Genomic DNA, 14706 nt, shown 5'->3' on the forward strand with positions numbered 1-14706 from the left:
CCCTTTTCAGGATCCTGTCTTTCAAAGATAATTGGTAAAAATCCAAATAACTTTACAGATCTTCATTGTAAAGGGTTTAAACACTGTTTCCCATATTTGTTCAATGAACCATTAACAATTAATGAACATGCACCTGTGAATCGGTCGTTAAAGACACTAACAGCTTACAGACGGTAGGCAATTAAGGTCACAGTTCTGAAAACTTAGGACTTGTCATAACTTGGCGCTTATGTCCTCTGTGATGTCACGCGTCTTAATGAACTCAAACTCCGCTTTGAACAGACAACAATAAGATAAGGATTTTGGTTCTGCTGTTGTCTTCTCTTTTTGTTTTCTCTTTACAATATGTAAATATTTTTTTATTTCAAGTCATTTTGGCAAGTCATGCAGACGTTCTGTTTCTGATCTGGCTTCTGTCACCGTTCTTTCGTTGTTTCTTTACCTCATTTATCCTTCTTGTTTTTCATTCTGTTGTTCGTGCCTTTACTGATCCTCTTCTGGTAATTTCAGCCGACCCTCGTTGATGATCCATCCTATTAATCTAACCCGTCTTCCCCCCTTCTCTTTCAATCCATATTGTTGTGCTGCCAATCGGCACCTCGTTGTCTTTTTCCTCCGTCTCTCCTCTCTTCCCTCCATGGCTGTCCTGGGTGGCCCCCCCTTGTGTTTACCCCGTGTGTGGTGCTGTGATGCAGATAGCGTGTCAGAGTGCTGTGAGTCAGGAGCAGGTGGAGAGTATCCTGACTGAGAACGATGCTCTCAGGACTAACCTAGTCGCTCTGGAACAGGTATAGTATTCTGACCCCCGCCCTGCCAGGACCCCCCCACGGAAACTCATCACTATTCACTCTACCACTGTCACCACTCACCAGCCATTACCCATGATGCATCACCATTATGACAAGTCGAGCTGTTGTGAATAAAGTCAGGGAGGTAAAGACATTTTTCACCATACTGACGGATGGTGATTATTTCAATAGTTCAGACATGAATTGCTGCTACTTACATAATACTACCGGTTTGTTGTTTTTCCTACAAAGCTTTAATCCAAAGACGTTCAACTTCTGCTCATCTGCTTTTCATCTCTCACTTTCTCCACTTCTGACACATTTGATCCACTTTGTTTCATTAAACAAAGTCTAGAAATACCTTTTTGTAAAACGTAATCAAATGTTGTTACATTGTGAAGCTCAGTGTGTCCTAACTAGTGGGTGTTGTGTGTCGTTAGATTCAGACGGTGAAGACTCAGGAGATGAACCTTTTGCGTGACCAAAACACGGCTCTGAACGTTGAGCTGCAGCAGAGACGGACAGAGCAGGAGAGCTTCCTGGCACAGAGAGATGACCTTAACTCTCAGCTACAGGTTTGTGTGACCCTCACATTGTCCTAATGCATGCATACTCCGAGAACCACTGAAATACACCTCACTTTTACAGTGGTTAGTACTTTGATAAAGGTCTTCTATTGTAGGTCAAGGAGGAAAAAGATGGAGTTGCAAATGTATTTTTATCCTCTCTTTTGCTGTCTTTTTTTTCCTCTGTAGGAGGGGAACCGTGCCAACAGCAGACTGTTGGAACAGCTGACTGTATTGGACCAATGGAAAGACCGATTACAGCAAGAGCTGGAGGAGGCTAAAAAGGTGGGCTATCTGTGACACACACACTCACACACACACATACACACACACACACACACACACACACACACAGTGAACAGAGATGCGTACAGGAGGCATACACACATCGCACTGTAGTAATTGTCATTACTGTATGCCAGTGAAGGTGGGAGTGCTGATTTGACCTCTCTCAAGCTCCACTCCTTCTGCCCACAGGGTCGCAGGCCATAAATGGACAGCACAGCTCTAATTAGCATATGTACCAATCTTGGACTTATCACAGAGTTATCTTTGAGTCAAATTGACATGAATTCAGGATTATGACTCAGAGACTCATGGTTTGTTTAAGAAACAGTGAATCAGTGCTGGATGAGTGTGAATGTTATTGTTCATCTATCATCACAATAAATGAGTTATCCTCCCATCTCCATCACCCTCCCCCTGCAGACAGCTGACAAGCGGAAGGCCATGCTGGATGAACTGGCCATGGAGATAATCACAGAGAAGTCCCGGCACAAGGAGGAGCTGAGCGACGTGCGTCTGCAGCATGAGAAGGAGGTGCTGGGGGTGCGGGCACGCTACGAGAAGGAACTGAGGGGACTCCATGAGGACAAGAACCGCACAGAGGAGGGGATCCGCTCACAGCTCCGAGATGAGAAGGTGAAGGTGGGGGGGGGCGGGGGGCGGGGCACATTTAGATTCAGGGCCACATAGCCAACGAGAAGGGAGAGAACATGAGGTGCTCTGCTTGTGTATTAATGTGACCTTTCACCTCTAGGCTCGCAATAAGGAGCTGGAGGGTCTGCAGCAGTGTGTGGAGGAGCTGCAGGCCCAGGTCCAGTCCATGGAGGACACTAAGGGCTGGTTCGAACGCAGACTCAAAGATGCTGAGGTGCACGACCAACTTCACTTTCACATTGATTTATTCACTAGAATATTCCAGTACTTACTGGAATATGTAGTGTAGCTATGCTGTGTTGTACCACTATACACTTTAAAGCTTGTACATGAACATACAGAAATGCTGTTGGAGATGAGGTTAATGAGTGATCAATACTGGCAGTTAGAGGCGCTCTTCACTGCCCGGAGTAATGCCTGTCGCGGTAACACTGTGACTGGAACGAATTGCAAAAATCGCTGAAGTTGGAGACTTTTATCTCCCTCACCAACTTCAAACATCTGCTATCTGAGCAGTTAACCGATCGCTGCAGCTGTACATAGTCTATCGGTAAATAGCCCACCCATTTTTACTTACCTCATCCCTATACTGTTTTTATTTATTTACTTTTCTGCTCTTTTGCACACCAATATCTCTACCTGTACATGACCATCTGATCATTTATCACTCCAGTGTTATTAACCTGCAAAATTGTAATTATTCGCCTACCTCCTCATGCCTTTTGCACACAATGTATATAGACTCCCCTTTTTTCTACTGTGTTATTGACTTGTTAATTGTTTACTCCATGTGTAACTCTGTGTTGTCTGTTCACACTGCTATGCTTTATCTTGGCCAGGTCGCAGTTGCAAATGAGAACTTGTTCTCAACTAGCCTACCTGGTTAAATAAAGGTGTTCTCAACTAGCCTACCTGGTTAAATAAAGGTGTTCTCAACTGGCCTACCTGGTTAAATAAAGGTGTTCTCAACTAGCCCACCTGGTTAAATAAAGGTGTTCTCAACTGGCCTACCTGGTTAAATAAAGGTGTTCTCAACTGGCCTACCTGGTTAAATAAAGGTGTTCTCAACTAGCCCACCTGGTTAAATAAAGGTGTTCTCAACTAGCCTACCTGGTTAAATAAAGGTGTTCTCAACTGGCCTACCTGGTTAAATAAAGGTGTTCTCAACTAGCCCACCTGGTTAAATAAAGGTGTTCTCAACTAGCCCACCTGGTTAAATAAAGGTGTTCTCAACTAGCCTACCTGGTTAAATAAAGGTGTTCTCAACTGGCCTACCTGGTTAAATAAAGGTGTTCTCAACTAGCCCACCTGGTTAAATAAAGGTGTTCTCAACTGGCCTAACTGGTTAAATAAAGGTGAAATAAAAAAAATACAAAAATAAAACACTGACCACGGGGCGTCGCGGTAACACTGACCACGGGGCGTCGCGGTAACACTGACCACGGGGCGTCGCGGTAACACTGACCACGGGGCGTCGCGGTAACACTGACCACAAGGTGTCAGTAGTGCTTCTTACATTATTTATGCTCAGATTTGTTTTGTTTTCTAGCATTTACTGTGATTAATGACTTTAAATATGTGTAGTAGTTTAGCCTTTTTAAAGAATTCTAAAAATACATGTGTGCTGATGTGTGGTGTGGTGTTCCTCTGTGTTTAGGAGAGCATGGAGAAGAGCTGTCTGGAGCACCAGGAGAGCACGGAGAAGCTGCAGGAAGAACACTCTCTCCAACTGGAGGTTGTTTGACTTGTTTTCCTCTTCTCAGACACGTCAGAGTGGTGTACACAGCAACACACTCAGACACTTTCCTCCGGGCCAGGGGAATACTGACTGGGAGTGCATGTAGGCTTTGTTCACTGCAGTTGGCCCTAGTGTTGCACGGTATACCGAAACTTTGTTACTGTCTGTGAGAGTTGTTTTGTTGTCACGATCGGTACTTCTGTCAAGTGTCTCACGTGATTGAGAGAGTCAAGTCGGTCACCGCAGAGCCTTTATACCGCCAAGAGCAAAGTGCCTGCTCCACCTACTCATTCCAGGGGAAAACCTGTGGTGTGGATGCATTGCCACAGCACTTTTCAATCAACTTTTGAATTAGTTTAATACATATATTGACGCTAAGCGTTAGAGGGGTGAAGTTCGTTTTTTTTATGCTGATTTGCCTTAGGAGTTTTGAACTCGAGCACCATTTCTCTGTCCTTCACATTGGAGTGCTGCTGCAGGCTCTTGACCAATCAGGTTCATGGAACAATGCATTCATCTTAAGGTGTGTGCTCTCCACTTTCCTCAGGCCTTTTATTTAGTGATTGTGATCACACCACTCCAGACAGACACAAGTGAAAACTCTTCCATAAATGTAGCAGCCTAAACACTAATGATCTGACGTGCTGTATTGCAAGGAAACAAACAGCAACAGCAGCTGCATAGTCTAACCTACTATTCACTGTGTCCCTCTGGCCAGGGTAAAGGCAGTGGTAACATGTATTCATAGCCCATAGTCTAACCTACTATTCACTGTGTCCCTCTGGCCAGGGTAAAGGCAGCGGTAACCTGTATTCATAGCCCATAGTCTAACCTACTATTCACTGTGTCCCTCTGGCCAGGGTAAAGGCAGCGGTAACCTGTATTCATAGCCCATAGTCTAACCTACTATTCACTGTGTCCCTCTGGCCAGGGTAAAGGCAGCGGTAACATGTATTCATAGCCCATAGTCTAACCTACTATTCACTGTGTCCCTCTGGCCAGGGTAAAGGCAGCGGTAAACCTACTATTCACTGTGTCCCTCTGGCCATAAAGGCAGTGGTAACATGTAGCCCATAGTCTAACCTACTATTCACTGTGTCCCTCTGGCCAGGGTAAAGGCAGTGGTAACATGTATTCATAGCCAATAGTCTAACCTACTATTCACTGTGTCCCTCTGGCCAGGGTAAAGGCAGCGGTAACATGTATTCATAGCCCATAGTCTAACCTACTATTCACTGTGTCCCTCTGGCCAGGGTAAAGGCAGTGGTAACCTGTATTCATAGCCCATAGTCTAACCTACTATTCACTGTGTCCCTCTGACCAGGGTAAAGGCAGTGGTAACCTTATGTATTCATATGTGAATGGGATCAAATTAGTTTTATCTTCAAACTGACTAGGCTGCCTAGACTTTTTCAATTCAAAATGATTAACTGGAATGGATCAATCAACATAATAGCTGATATAGACTGTGAATACATGTTTATTTAGGCCTACAGTTGCGTAGGGCAGGACTGCTCGATGCAAATCAGCATAAAGCAAGCTCAGCCCTGTGAAACATGCAGTTTTATAATGCCATTTCTACCCATTTTGTTGGAAGACTAAGAAATGTTTTGGCACTTTTTTTTAAAGCTAATTTCCTGAAATCCTACACGTTTTTCTATCTGGGGCCCCGCTGAAGGTCGGGGGTCCCAGAGCATGTCCCCGTTTGGTAATCTGGCCCCGATCCCTCGTCTCCCTTCCTGTTTTCTCTAGATTCCGTAGCCACAAAGACACATTCCACAGCCAATGATGTCAGTACTTTAAGACTTTTATGAAGGAGATGGCTACTTCTATGGAGAATTGATCGGTTCAATAGAATATTTTCTTCTAGCAGTTGCCAATAAAATAACTCCTAAATGGGAGGGATTGTTTGTCATCTGTAGCCCCATGAAATCAGATTTTATAAGCTCAATAACTCAAAGCATGCACACACACTCCCATTGAATAATCTGCATTCACCTGTATTTTAAATAGAACTAGGCTATATCGTTATTTACCCAGTTTATCAATAGAGATTTACAGTACCATTCAAATAAATGATTACCATTTCTGTTTTGTAGTTAGATTGGTAAAAACAAAGTCATATTGATTGTATGATTTATTAATTAATGCATCCATGGCTGTAAAAAATAAACTGGATGTACAATTTTTCAAATGTAATGATATTGAATTCTGAAGATGCCCAACATAGTTTCTGTCTGGATCAAGTGCCATTCTGTGACTTTGGCCTTTTCGTTGTTGTGTCATGGAGTATCATATCGAGTATCGTGATACTAAACCTGCTATCAGTATCGAAGAGAAAATTCTGGTATCGTGAAAACACTAGTTGGCCCAGGGAAATACTACACTGACTGGGAGTGTACGTGTTCAGGTAGATGAAGCTATGACTCGCATTGCTATTCTCGTCTGCTGAGTACCTGATGTTTATTGGACTGTACTTATTTAGCCATTAAAAGTGTTTCTTATGAGTCTAACTCTAATTGGGCAGGTAGGTTTGGTGATATGCTTGTTTGAAATTCAACCCCTACTGTTTCAATTAAAATCCTGTTAGTATCATGAAGTTAATTCTGAATGGAACTGTTGTGTTAATCTTGTCATCACTGTAGATATTCCATTAGCATGGTGTGACTAGTAACCTTATGTTGAAACGGATTCGATTTACATCGGATATGTGAAAATAACTGAAACGGAATACGTGCTCTTTGTGTTTCTCATTCAGGGAAAGGCATCTGTTATAGATGGTGTGAACCTGCAGTTGACAGAGGTAGAGAAGGAAAGGGATGTGCATTTTGAAACCATTGGAAAACTGAAACAGGTAAACTAACCCTTTTTGTAACTGGTAGAAACTACTATAAAAGTTATTTTTCCATCAAGTTTTCAGAGGAAAGTACCGTTTGAAATGTTCCGTACATGTGCACACACAAACTCAGCAAATAAAGAAACGTCCCTTTTTCAGGACTCTGTCTTTCAAAGATAATTTGTAAAAATCCAAATAACTTCACAGATCTTCATTGTAAAGGGTTTAAACAATTCATGAACATGCACCTGTGGAACTGTCGTTAAGACACTAACAGCTTACCGACGGTAGGCAATTAAGATCACAGTTATGAAAACTTAGGACACTAAACAGGTCTTTCTACTGACTCTGAAAAACACCAAAAGAAAGATGCTCAGGGTCCCTGCTCATCTGCGTGAACGTGCCTTAGGCATGCTGCAAAGAGACATGAGGACTGCAGATGTGGCCAGGGCAATAAATTGCAATGTCCGTACTGTGAGACCCCTAAGACAGAGCTACAGGAAGACAGGATGGACTGCTGATTGTTCTCGCAGTGGCAGACCATATGTAACAACACCTGCACAGGATCGGTACATCTGAACATCACACCTGCGGGACAGGTACAAGATGGCAGCAACTGCCCGAGTTACACCAGGAACGCACAATCCCTCTATCAGTGCTCAGACTGTCCGCAATAGGCTGAGAGAGGCTGGACTGAGGGCTTGTAGGCCTGTTGTAAGGCAGGTACTCACCAGATATCACCGGCAACAACGTCACCTACGTGCACAAACCCACCGTAGCTGGACCAGACAGGACTGTCAAAAAGTGCTCTTCACTGACGAGTCGCGGTTCTGTCTCACCAGGGCTGATGGTCGGATTCGTGTTTATCGTCAAAGGAATGAGCATTACACTGAGGCCTGTACTGTGGAGCAGGATCGATTTGGAGGTGGAGGGTTCGTCATGGTTTGGGGCGATGCGTCACAGCATCATTGGACTAAGATTGTTGTCAATCTCAACGCTGTGCGTTACAGGGAAGACATCCTCCTCCCTCATGTGGTACCCTTCCTGAAGGCTCATCCAGACATGACCCTCCAGCATGACAATGCCACCAGCCATACTGCTCGTTCTGTGCGTGATTTCCTGCAAGACAGGAATGTCAGTGTTCTGCCATGGCCAGCGAGGAGCCTGGATCTCAATCCCATTGAGCACGTCTGGGACCTGTTGGATCGGAGGGTGAGGGCTAGGGCCATTTCCCTCCCAGAAATGTCTGGGAACTTGCAGGTGCCTTGGTGGAAGAGTGGGGTAACCATTCACAGCAAGAACGGGCAAATCTGGTGCAGTCCATGAGGAGGAGATGCACTGCAGTACTTAATGCAGCTGGTGGCCACACCAGATACTGACTGTTACTTTTGATTTTTAATGTGTCCCCCCTTTGTTCAGGGACACATTATTCCATTTATGTTAGTCACGTGTCTGTGGAACTTGTTCAGTTTATGTCTGTTGTTGAATCTTGTTATGTTCATACAAATATTTACACATGTTAAGTTTCTTGAAAATAAACACAGTTGACAGTGAGAGGACTTTTCTTTTTTTGCTGAGTTTAGAAGCTGTATAATAAGGCTGTGGGGTCATGTAATGGTTCTCGTTAGAGCCTCCATTAAGTACTCTCCCTGTCTTTGTGGTGTACAGGAGATTAAAGACACGGTGGATGGCCAGAGGATCCTGGAGAAGAAAGGTAGTTCAGCAGTAAGTGGAACACTCTCTCTCCTCACTCTCTGAACGCTGTCTCCTCTCCCTCTGAACGCTGTCTCCTCTCGCTGTCGCTCTCTCCACGCTGCCTCTCAATTCAATTCAATTCTCTTTATTGGCATGACGTAACAATGTACATATTGCCAAAGCTTATTTTGGATATTTACAATATAAAAATGAGAATCAAAATTGTCAACGGGACAACAGTGACAACAATAACCAAGTGTCAAAAGAACCATACATTCAACAATAACAATAAGCATACAGTAGAGTACATGTGCAGGATGATTGGTCTGTCAGACACTGTCCCTCATCTTATGGCAGGCAGCAAAGTAGTGCGCTCACAGCTCTCTGCGTCCTCCCCCAACAGGACGGGTAGCCTACTCTCATCAGAGAGGTCTTTGAAACCTTGAATAAGGTTTTCGAATTTGGGGAAATGACACTCTGTAATTGTTTTATATTTGGGGCATTTTGTCAGGAAATGCAGCTCCGTCTCAGGCTCTGCTGTTGTGCAGTGGTTGCACAGCCTTTCCTCTACAGGGAGCCAGGTTTTCCTGTGTCTACCCTTCTCAATGGCAAGGCTGTGCTCACTGAGCCTGTACTTTGTCAAGGTTTTGATCAGTAACCATGGTCAAATATTTAGCCACAGTGTACTGTCGATTTAGGGTAGATAGCACTGCATTTTGCTTTGTGCTTGTGTTTCCCAATAAGCAATATAGTTTTGTTTTGACTGTGTTGTAATTTGGTTTATACTGATTGATTGGATGTTCTGGTCCTGAGGCTTCAGTGCGTTAGTAGAACAGGTTTGTGAACTCAGCCCCAGGACCAGCTGGATGAGGGGACTCTTTTCTTTGCTCAGCTCTTGGCATTGCAGGGCTTGGTAGTGGTATGAGAGGGGGTCACTGTATTTTAGATGTTTCTAAAACTTAATTGCTCTTTTTTGAGTTTTTATTATTAGTGAATATTGGCCTAATTTTGCCCTGCATGCATTGTTTGTAGTTTTCCTCTGGACATGTAGGAGAACTCTGCATGCAGGGTTTCAATGGGGTGTTTGTCCCATTTGATGAAATCTTGTTTTGCAAGTGGACCCCACATCTCGCTGCCATAAAGTTCAATTGCTTCAATGACATATTCAATTACTTTTAGCCAAATTTTAATCGGTATTTCAATTTGAATGAGCTTTTTAATGGCGTAGAATGCCCAGCGTGTATTTTCTCTCAGTTCATTCACTGCCTCATTAAGGTGTCCAGTTGAGCTTATTTTTAAACATAAGTAATTGTAGTGTGTACAGTAATCTATATATTTTTGTACCAATTGAGAACTTTGGTCTAATTACTTGAGATCCGGATCTCCTCTGGAAAATCATTATTTGAGTCTTTTTGGGGTTTACTGCCAGGGCCCAGGTCTGGCAGTAGTGCTCTAGCAGGTCCAGGCTCTGCTGTAGGCCATGTGCTGTGGGTGACAGCAGGCATAGGTCATCTGCGAAGAGTAGGCATTTCACTTCTGAATTGTGGAGACTAACACCAGAGGCTGAGGATTTTTCTAGAATAGTGGCCAATTCATTTATGTAAATATTGAAGAGTGCAGGGCTCAGATTGCAACCCTGACGAAGGCCCCGCCCCTGGTTAAAGAATTCTGTTCTTTTTTTGCCAATTTTAATACTGCACGTATTGCCAGTATATATTGATTTAGTTATGTCATATGTTTTACCCCCTACACCACTTTCAATAACTTTGTAGAACAGTCCTGTATGCCAACTAGAATCAAATGCTTTTTGGAAGTCAATAAAGCAAGCCTATATTTTGGTATTATTTTGGTGGACATGTTTATCTATCAGGGTGTGTAGGGTGTAAGTATGATCAGTTGTGTGATGTGTTGGTATATATCCAATTTGGCTTTTACTCAAGACATTGTGCTTATTAAGGAAGTTTAGAACTCTTACATTTATAATACTACAGAAAACCTTCCCCAGGTTACTGTTCACACAAATGCCTCTGTAATTGTTAGTGTCAAAGTTGTCTCCGTTTTTAAAGATTGGGGTTATGAGTCCTTGATGTCAGGGAAATAACCTACACTCAGGATCAAATAAAACAGTTTTAATATAGCCAATTGAAATGTTGCACTTGTGAGTTTGAGCATCTCATTTAGGATGCCATCAGGTCCGCATGTTTTTTTTAAAATTTGAGAGCCTAAAGTTTCTTATATCAACTTTTCATGAATTTGGCGTTCTGCGTTTGTGTCAATTTGAACGTTGTTGTAGAGTGTTTCAAAATGGGTTGTCCATATGTCACCATTTTGTATTGCTAATTCCTCTTGTTTAGATTTTTTTTTTTTTTTCAAATTTTGCCAGAAGTTGTGTGTGTTTATGGACTCCTCAATTAGTGTCAGTTGCTTGCTGTTGTACTGTGCTTTTTTTGGTTCTGAGTGTACGTTTATAGAGTTTTAAAGTCTCACAGTAATGAAGGCGTAATTCACCATTATTTGGGTCTCTGTGTTTTTGTTTGGATAGTGTTCTAAGTTTTTTCCTTATAATTTTACAATCTGCATCAAACCAGTTGTCATCTGTGATCTTTTGTTTTTTATCAATTTCAATTGTGCTTCTTTTGCCGTTTGCCTGAATATATAGTTGTTTTGTACTGATAGATGTACTGCTACTCCTCTCTCTCTCTCTCTCTCTTGCTCTCTCTCTCTCATCGCTGTCTCTCTCTCTCTCTGCGATCTCTCTCTCTCTGCATCTCTCTCCGCACTCTCTCGCTCTCTCTCTCTCTCTCTCTCTCTGCGCTCTCTCTCTCTCTGCGCTTTCTCTCTCTCTGCGCTCTCTCTCTCTCATCGCTGTCTCTCTCTCTCTGTGATCTCTCTCTCTCTGCATCTCTCTCCGCACTCTCTCGCTCTCTCTCTCTCTCTCTCTCTCTGCGCTCTCTCTCTCTCTGCGCTTTCTCTCTCTCTGCGCTCTCTCTCTCTCATCGCTGTCTCTCTCTCTCTGCGATCGCTCTCTCTCTGCGATCTCTCTCCGCACTCTCTCGCTCTCTCTCTCTCTCTCTCTCTCTCTCTCTCTCTCTCTGCGCTCTCTCTCTCTCTGCGCTTTCTCTCTCTCTGCGCTCTCTCTCTCTCTCTGCGCTCTCTCTCTCTCTCTCTGCGCTTTCTCTCTCTCTGCGCTTTCTCTCTCTCTCTGCGCTTTCTCTCTCTCTCTGCGCTTTCTCTCTCTCTCTGCGCTTTCTCTCTCTCTCTGCGCTTTCTCTCTCTCTCTCTCTGCGCTTTCTCTCTCTCTCTCTGCGCTTTCTCTCTCTCTGCGCTTTCTCTCTCTCTGCGCTCTCTCTCTCTGCGCTTTCTCTCTCTCTCTCTCTCGCTCTCTCTCTCTCTGCGCTCTCTCTCTCTCTGCGATCTCTCTCGCGATCTGTCTCGCGATCTCTCTCTCTCTCTGCGATCTCTCTCTCGCGATCTCTCTCGCGATCTCTCTCTCTCTCTGCGATCTCTCTCTCGCAATCTCTCTCGCGATCTCTCTCTCTCTCTGCGATCTCCCTCTCTCTCTCTCTCTCTGCGATCTCTCTCTCGCTCTCTCTCTCTCTGCGATCTCTCGCTCTCTGCGATCTCTCTCTCTGTGATCTCTCTCTCTCTGCGCTCTCTCTCTCTCTCTCTGCGATCTCTCTCTCTCTCGCTGCGCTCTCTCTCTCTCTGCGATCTCTCTCTCTCTCTGCGAGCTCTCTCTCTCTCTGCGCTCTCTCTCTCTCTGCGCTCTCTCTCTGCGCTCTCTCTCTCTCTGCGCTCTCTCTCTCTCTGCGCTCTCTCTCTCTCTGCGCTCTCTCTCTGCGCTCTCTCTCTCTGCGCTCTCTCTCTCTGCGCTCTCTCTCTCTCTCTCTGCGCTCTCTCTCTCTCTGCGCTCTCTCTCTCTCTGCGCTCTCTCTCTCTCTCTCTGCGCTCTCTCTCTCTCTCTCTCTGCGCTCTCTCTCTCTCTCTCTCTCTGCGCTCTCTCTCTCTCTCTGCGCTCTCTCTCTCTCTCTCTGCGCTCTCTCTCTCTCTGCGCTCTCTCTCTCTCTCTCTCTCTCTCTCTCTCTCTCTCTGCGCTCTCTCTCTCTCTCTCTCTGCGCTCTCTCTCTCTGCGCTCTCTCTCTCTGCGCTCTCTCTCTCTGCGCTCTCTCTCTCTCTCTCTCTCTCTCTCTCTCTCTCTCTCTCTCTGCGCTCTCTCTCTCTCTCTCTGCTCTCTCTCTCTCTCTCTGCGCTCTCTCTCTCTCTGCGCTCTCTCTCTCTCTCTGCGCTCTCTCTGCACTCTCTCTCTCTCTGCGCTCTCTCTCTCTCTGCGCTCTCTCTCTCTCTGCGCTCTCTCTCTCTCTGCGCTCTCTCTGCTCTCTCTCTCTCTGCGCTCTCTCTGCTCTCTCTCTCTCTGCGCTCTCTCTGCTCTCTCTCTCTCTACGCTCTCTCTGCGCTCTCTCTCTCTCTGCGCTCTCTCTCTCTCTCTCTCTCTCTCTCTGCGCTCTCTCTCTGCGCTCTCTCTCTGCGCTCTCTCTCTCTCTCTGCTCTCTCTCTCTGCGCTCTCTCTCTGCGCTCTCTCTCTCTCTCTGCTCTCTCTCTCTCTCTCTGCGCTCTCTCTCTCTCTCTGCGCTCTCTCTCTCTCTCTCTCTCGCGCTCTCTCTCTCTCTCTCTCTGCGCTCTCTCTCTCTGCGCTCTCTCTCTCTGCGCTCTCTCTCTGCGCTCTCTCTCTCTCTCTACGCTCTCTCTCTCTGCGCTCTCTCTCTCTCTCTCTCTACGCTCTCTCTCTCTCCACGCTCTCTCTCTCCTCACTGCCTCTCTCTCTCTCTCTCCTTTCTGCCTCTCTCTGTCTCCGCGCTCTCTCTCTCTCACCACTAACTTCTGAGCAGGGAAACTGATGAGTCAGTCCCCTTCCATTTAGTACAGAGTGGAAATGTAAATTATAACTTACAGGTGGCAGGTAGGCAGACCACTCATACAGCCGCACCCACTCTTCTCTTGAAAAATAGAATTGGGGCAGCCTTTTCGATATGTACGTTTAAAAAAAAAAATCTTTAAACTTACTAGGCAAGTCAGTTAAAGAACAAATTCCTATTTACCATGACGGCTTGCCAAACGCTCCCCTAACCCGGACGACGCTGGGCAAATTGTGTGCCGCCCTATGGGACTCCCGATCACGGCCGGTTGTGATACAGCCCGGGACCAAACCTGGGCTGCGAAGCAGTGCCTTAGACCTCTGCGCCACTCAGGATCCCTTTGTAACCACTTATCAGATGCCTGCCTGCCTTGATAAGTATTTGTTCTGCAGATAATTGCAAGCTTGCCTGAGGCGTAGGGGGTCGTAAGGCGTAGGGGGTCGTAAGGCGTAGGGGTCGTAAGGCGTAGGGGTCGTAAGGCGTAGGGGTCGTAAGGCCTTTCTGTAGCTCCTTTTTCCAGCCACAATCTAAATAGTTTTCAGGGTAGGATGGTTCATCTTATTTGATTGTTTTCTTGGTCTTAATTAGATGCTTGTCTAAGATGACTTTTGCCTCTGCCTGAGTCGTATGCTGTTGTCTATGCATAGAGAAAATGAAAATTATGCTGCAGTGTTTTTCAAATGAAGTAGTGTACTCTCCTCTCATGGGCTTTGTAATGTTGTTTGTAGCTGAAAGACTTGAAGAGGCAGCTGCAGCTGGAGAGGAAGAGAGCTGATAAACTCCAGGAGCGGCTACAGGAGATCCTCACCAACACTAAGACCAGGACAGGTGAGAAGAGACAACCTGCTTGACCTACACACATGTTATGTCATCAGGCAAAAGTTTATATACACCACTATATGATGCCATCAGAAAGTATACAAACCCCTCGACTTTCTCCACATGTTGTTGTGTTACAGCCTGAATACAACACACCATTATTTTTGGGGTCACTGACCTACACACAATACCCCATGATGTCAAAATGGAATTATGTTCTTTGACATTTTTACAAATTTAAATGTAAAAAATGAAAAGCTAAAATATTTTGCGTCAATAAGTATTCAACCCCTTTGTTATGGCCAGACTAAATCATTTTAGGGGTAACAATGTGCTTAACAAGTCACTTAAGTTGCATAGTGTTTAAACTTCTTGCGACTATCAAACCCGGATCCGGGAGCGTAATCATCGC

General features: G+C 44.9%; 1 protein-coding gene across 2 annotated transcripts in view; it reads left to right on the forward strand.

The window, feature by feature from the left end:
- The window catches only part of LOC139368927 (GRIP1 associated protein 1), an 88212-nt gene that overhangs the window by 20020 nt on the left and 53486 nt on the right, over positions 1–14706 (forward strand). The window contains exons 15-23 of one of the 2 annotated variants that reach the window (XM_071108427.1): positions 696–788; positions 1229–1363; positions 1544–1639; positions 2063–2275; positions 2394–2507; positions 3951–4028; positions 6790–6885; positions 8536–8592; positions 14204–14303. In XM_071108427.1, coding sequence (XP_070964528.1) covers positions 696–788; positions 1229–1363; positions 1544–1639; positions 2063–2275; positions 2394–2507; positions 3951–4028; positions 6790–6885; positions 8536–8592; positions 14204–14303 — 982 coding nt within the window. The remainder of the gene's footprint in view (positions 1–695; positions 789–1228; positions 1364–1543; positions 1640–2062; positions 2276–2393; positions 2508–3950; positions 4029–6789; positions 6886–8535; positions 8593–14203; positions 14304–14706) is intronic. The other variant, XM_071108428.1, reaches the window with a different exon arrangement.

The sequence above is a fragment of the Oncorhynchus clarkii genome, chromosome 16, assembly GCF_045791955.1.
Source record: "Oncorhynchus clarkii lewisi isolate Uvic-CL-2024 chromosome 16, UVic_Ocla_1.0, whole genome shotgun sequence".
NCBI classification, from domain to species: domain Eukaryota; kingdom Metazoa; phylum Chordata; class Actinopteri; order Salmoniformes; family Salmonidae; genus Oncorhynchus; species Oncorhynchus clarkii.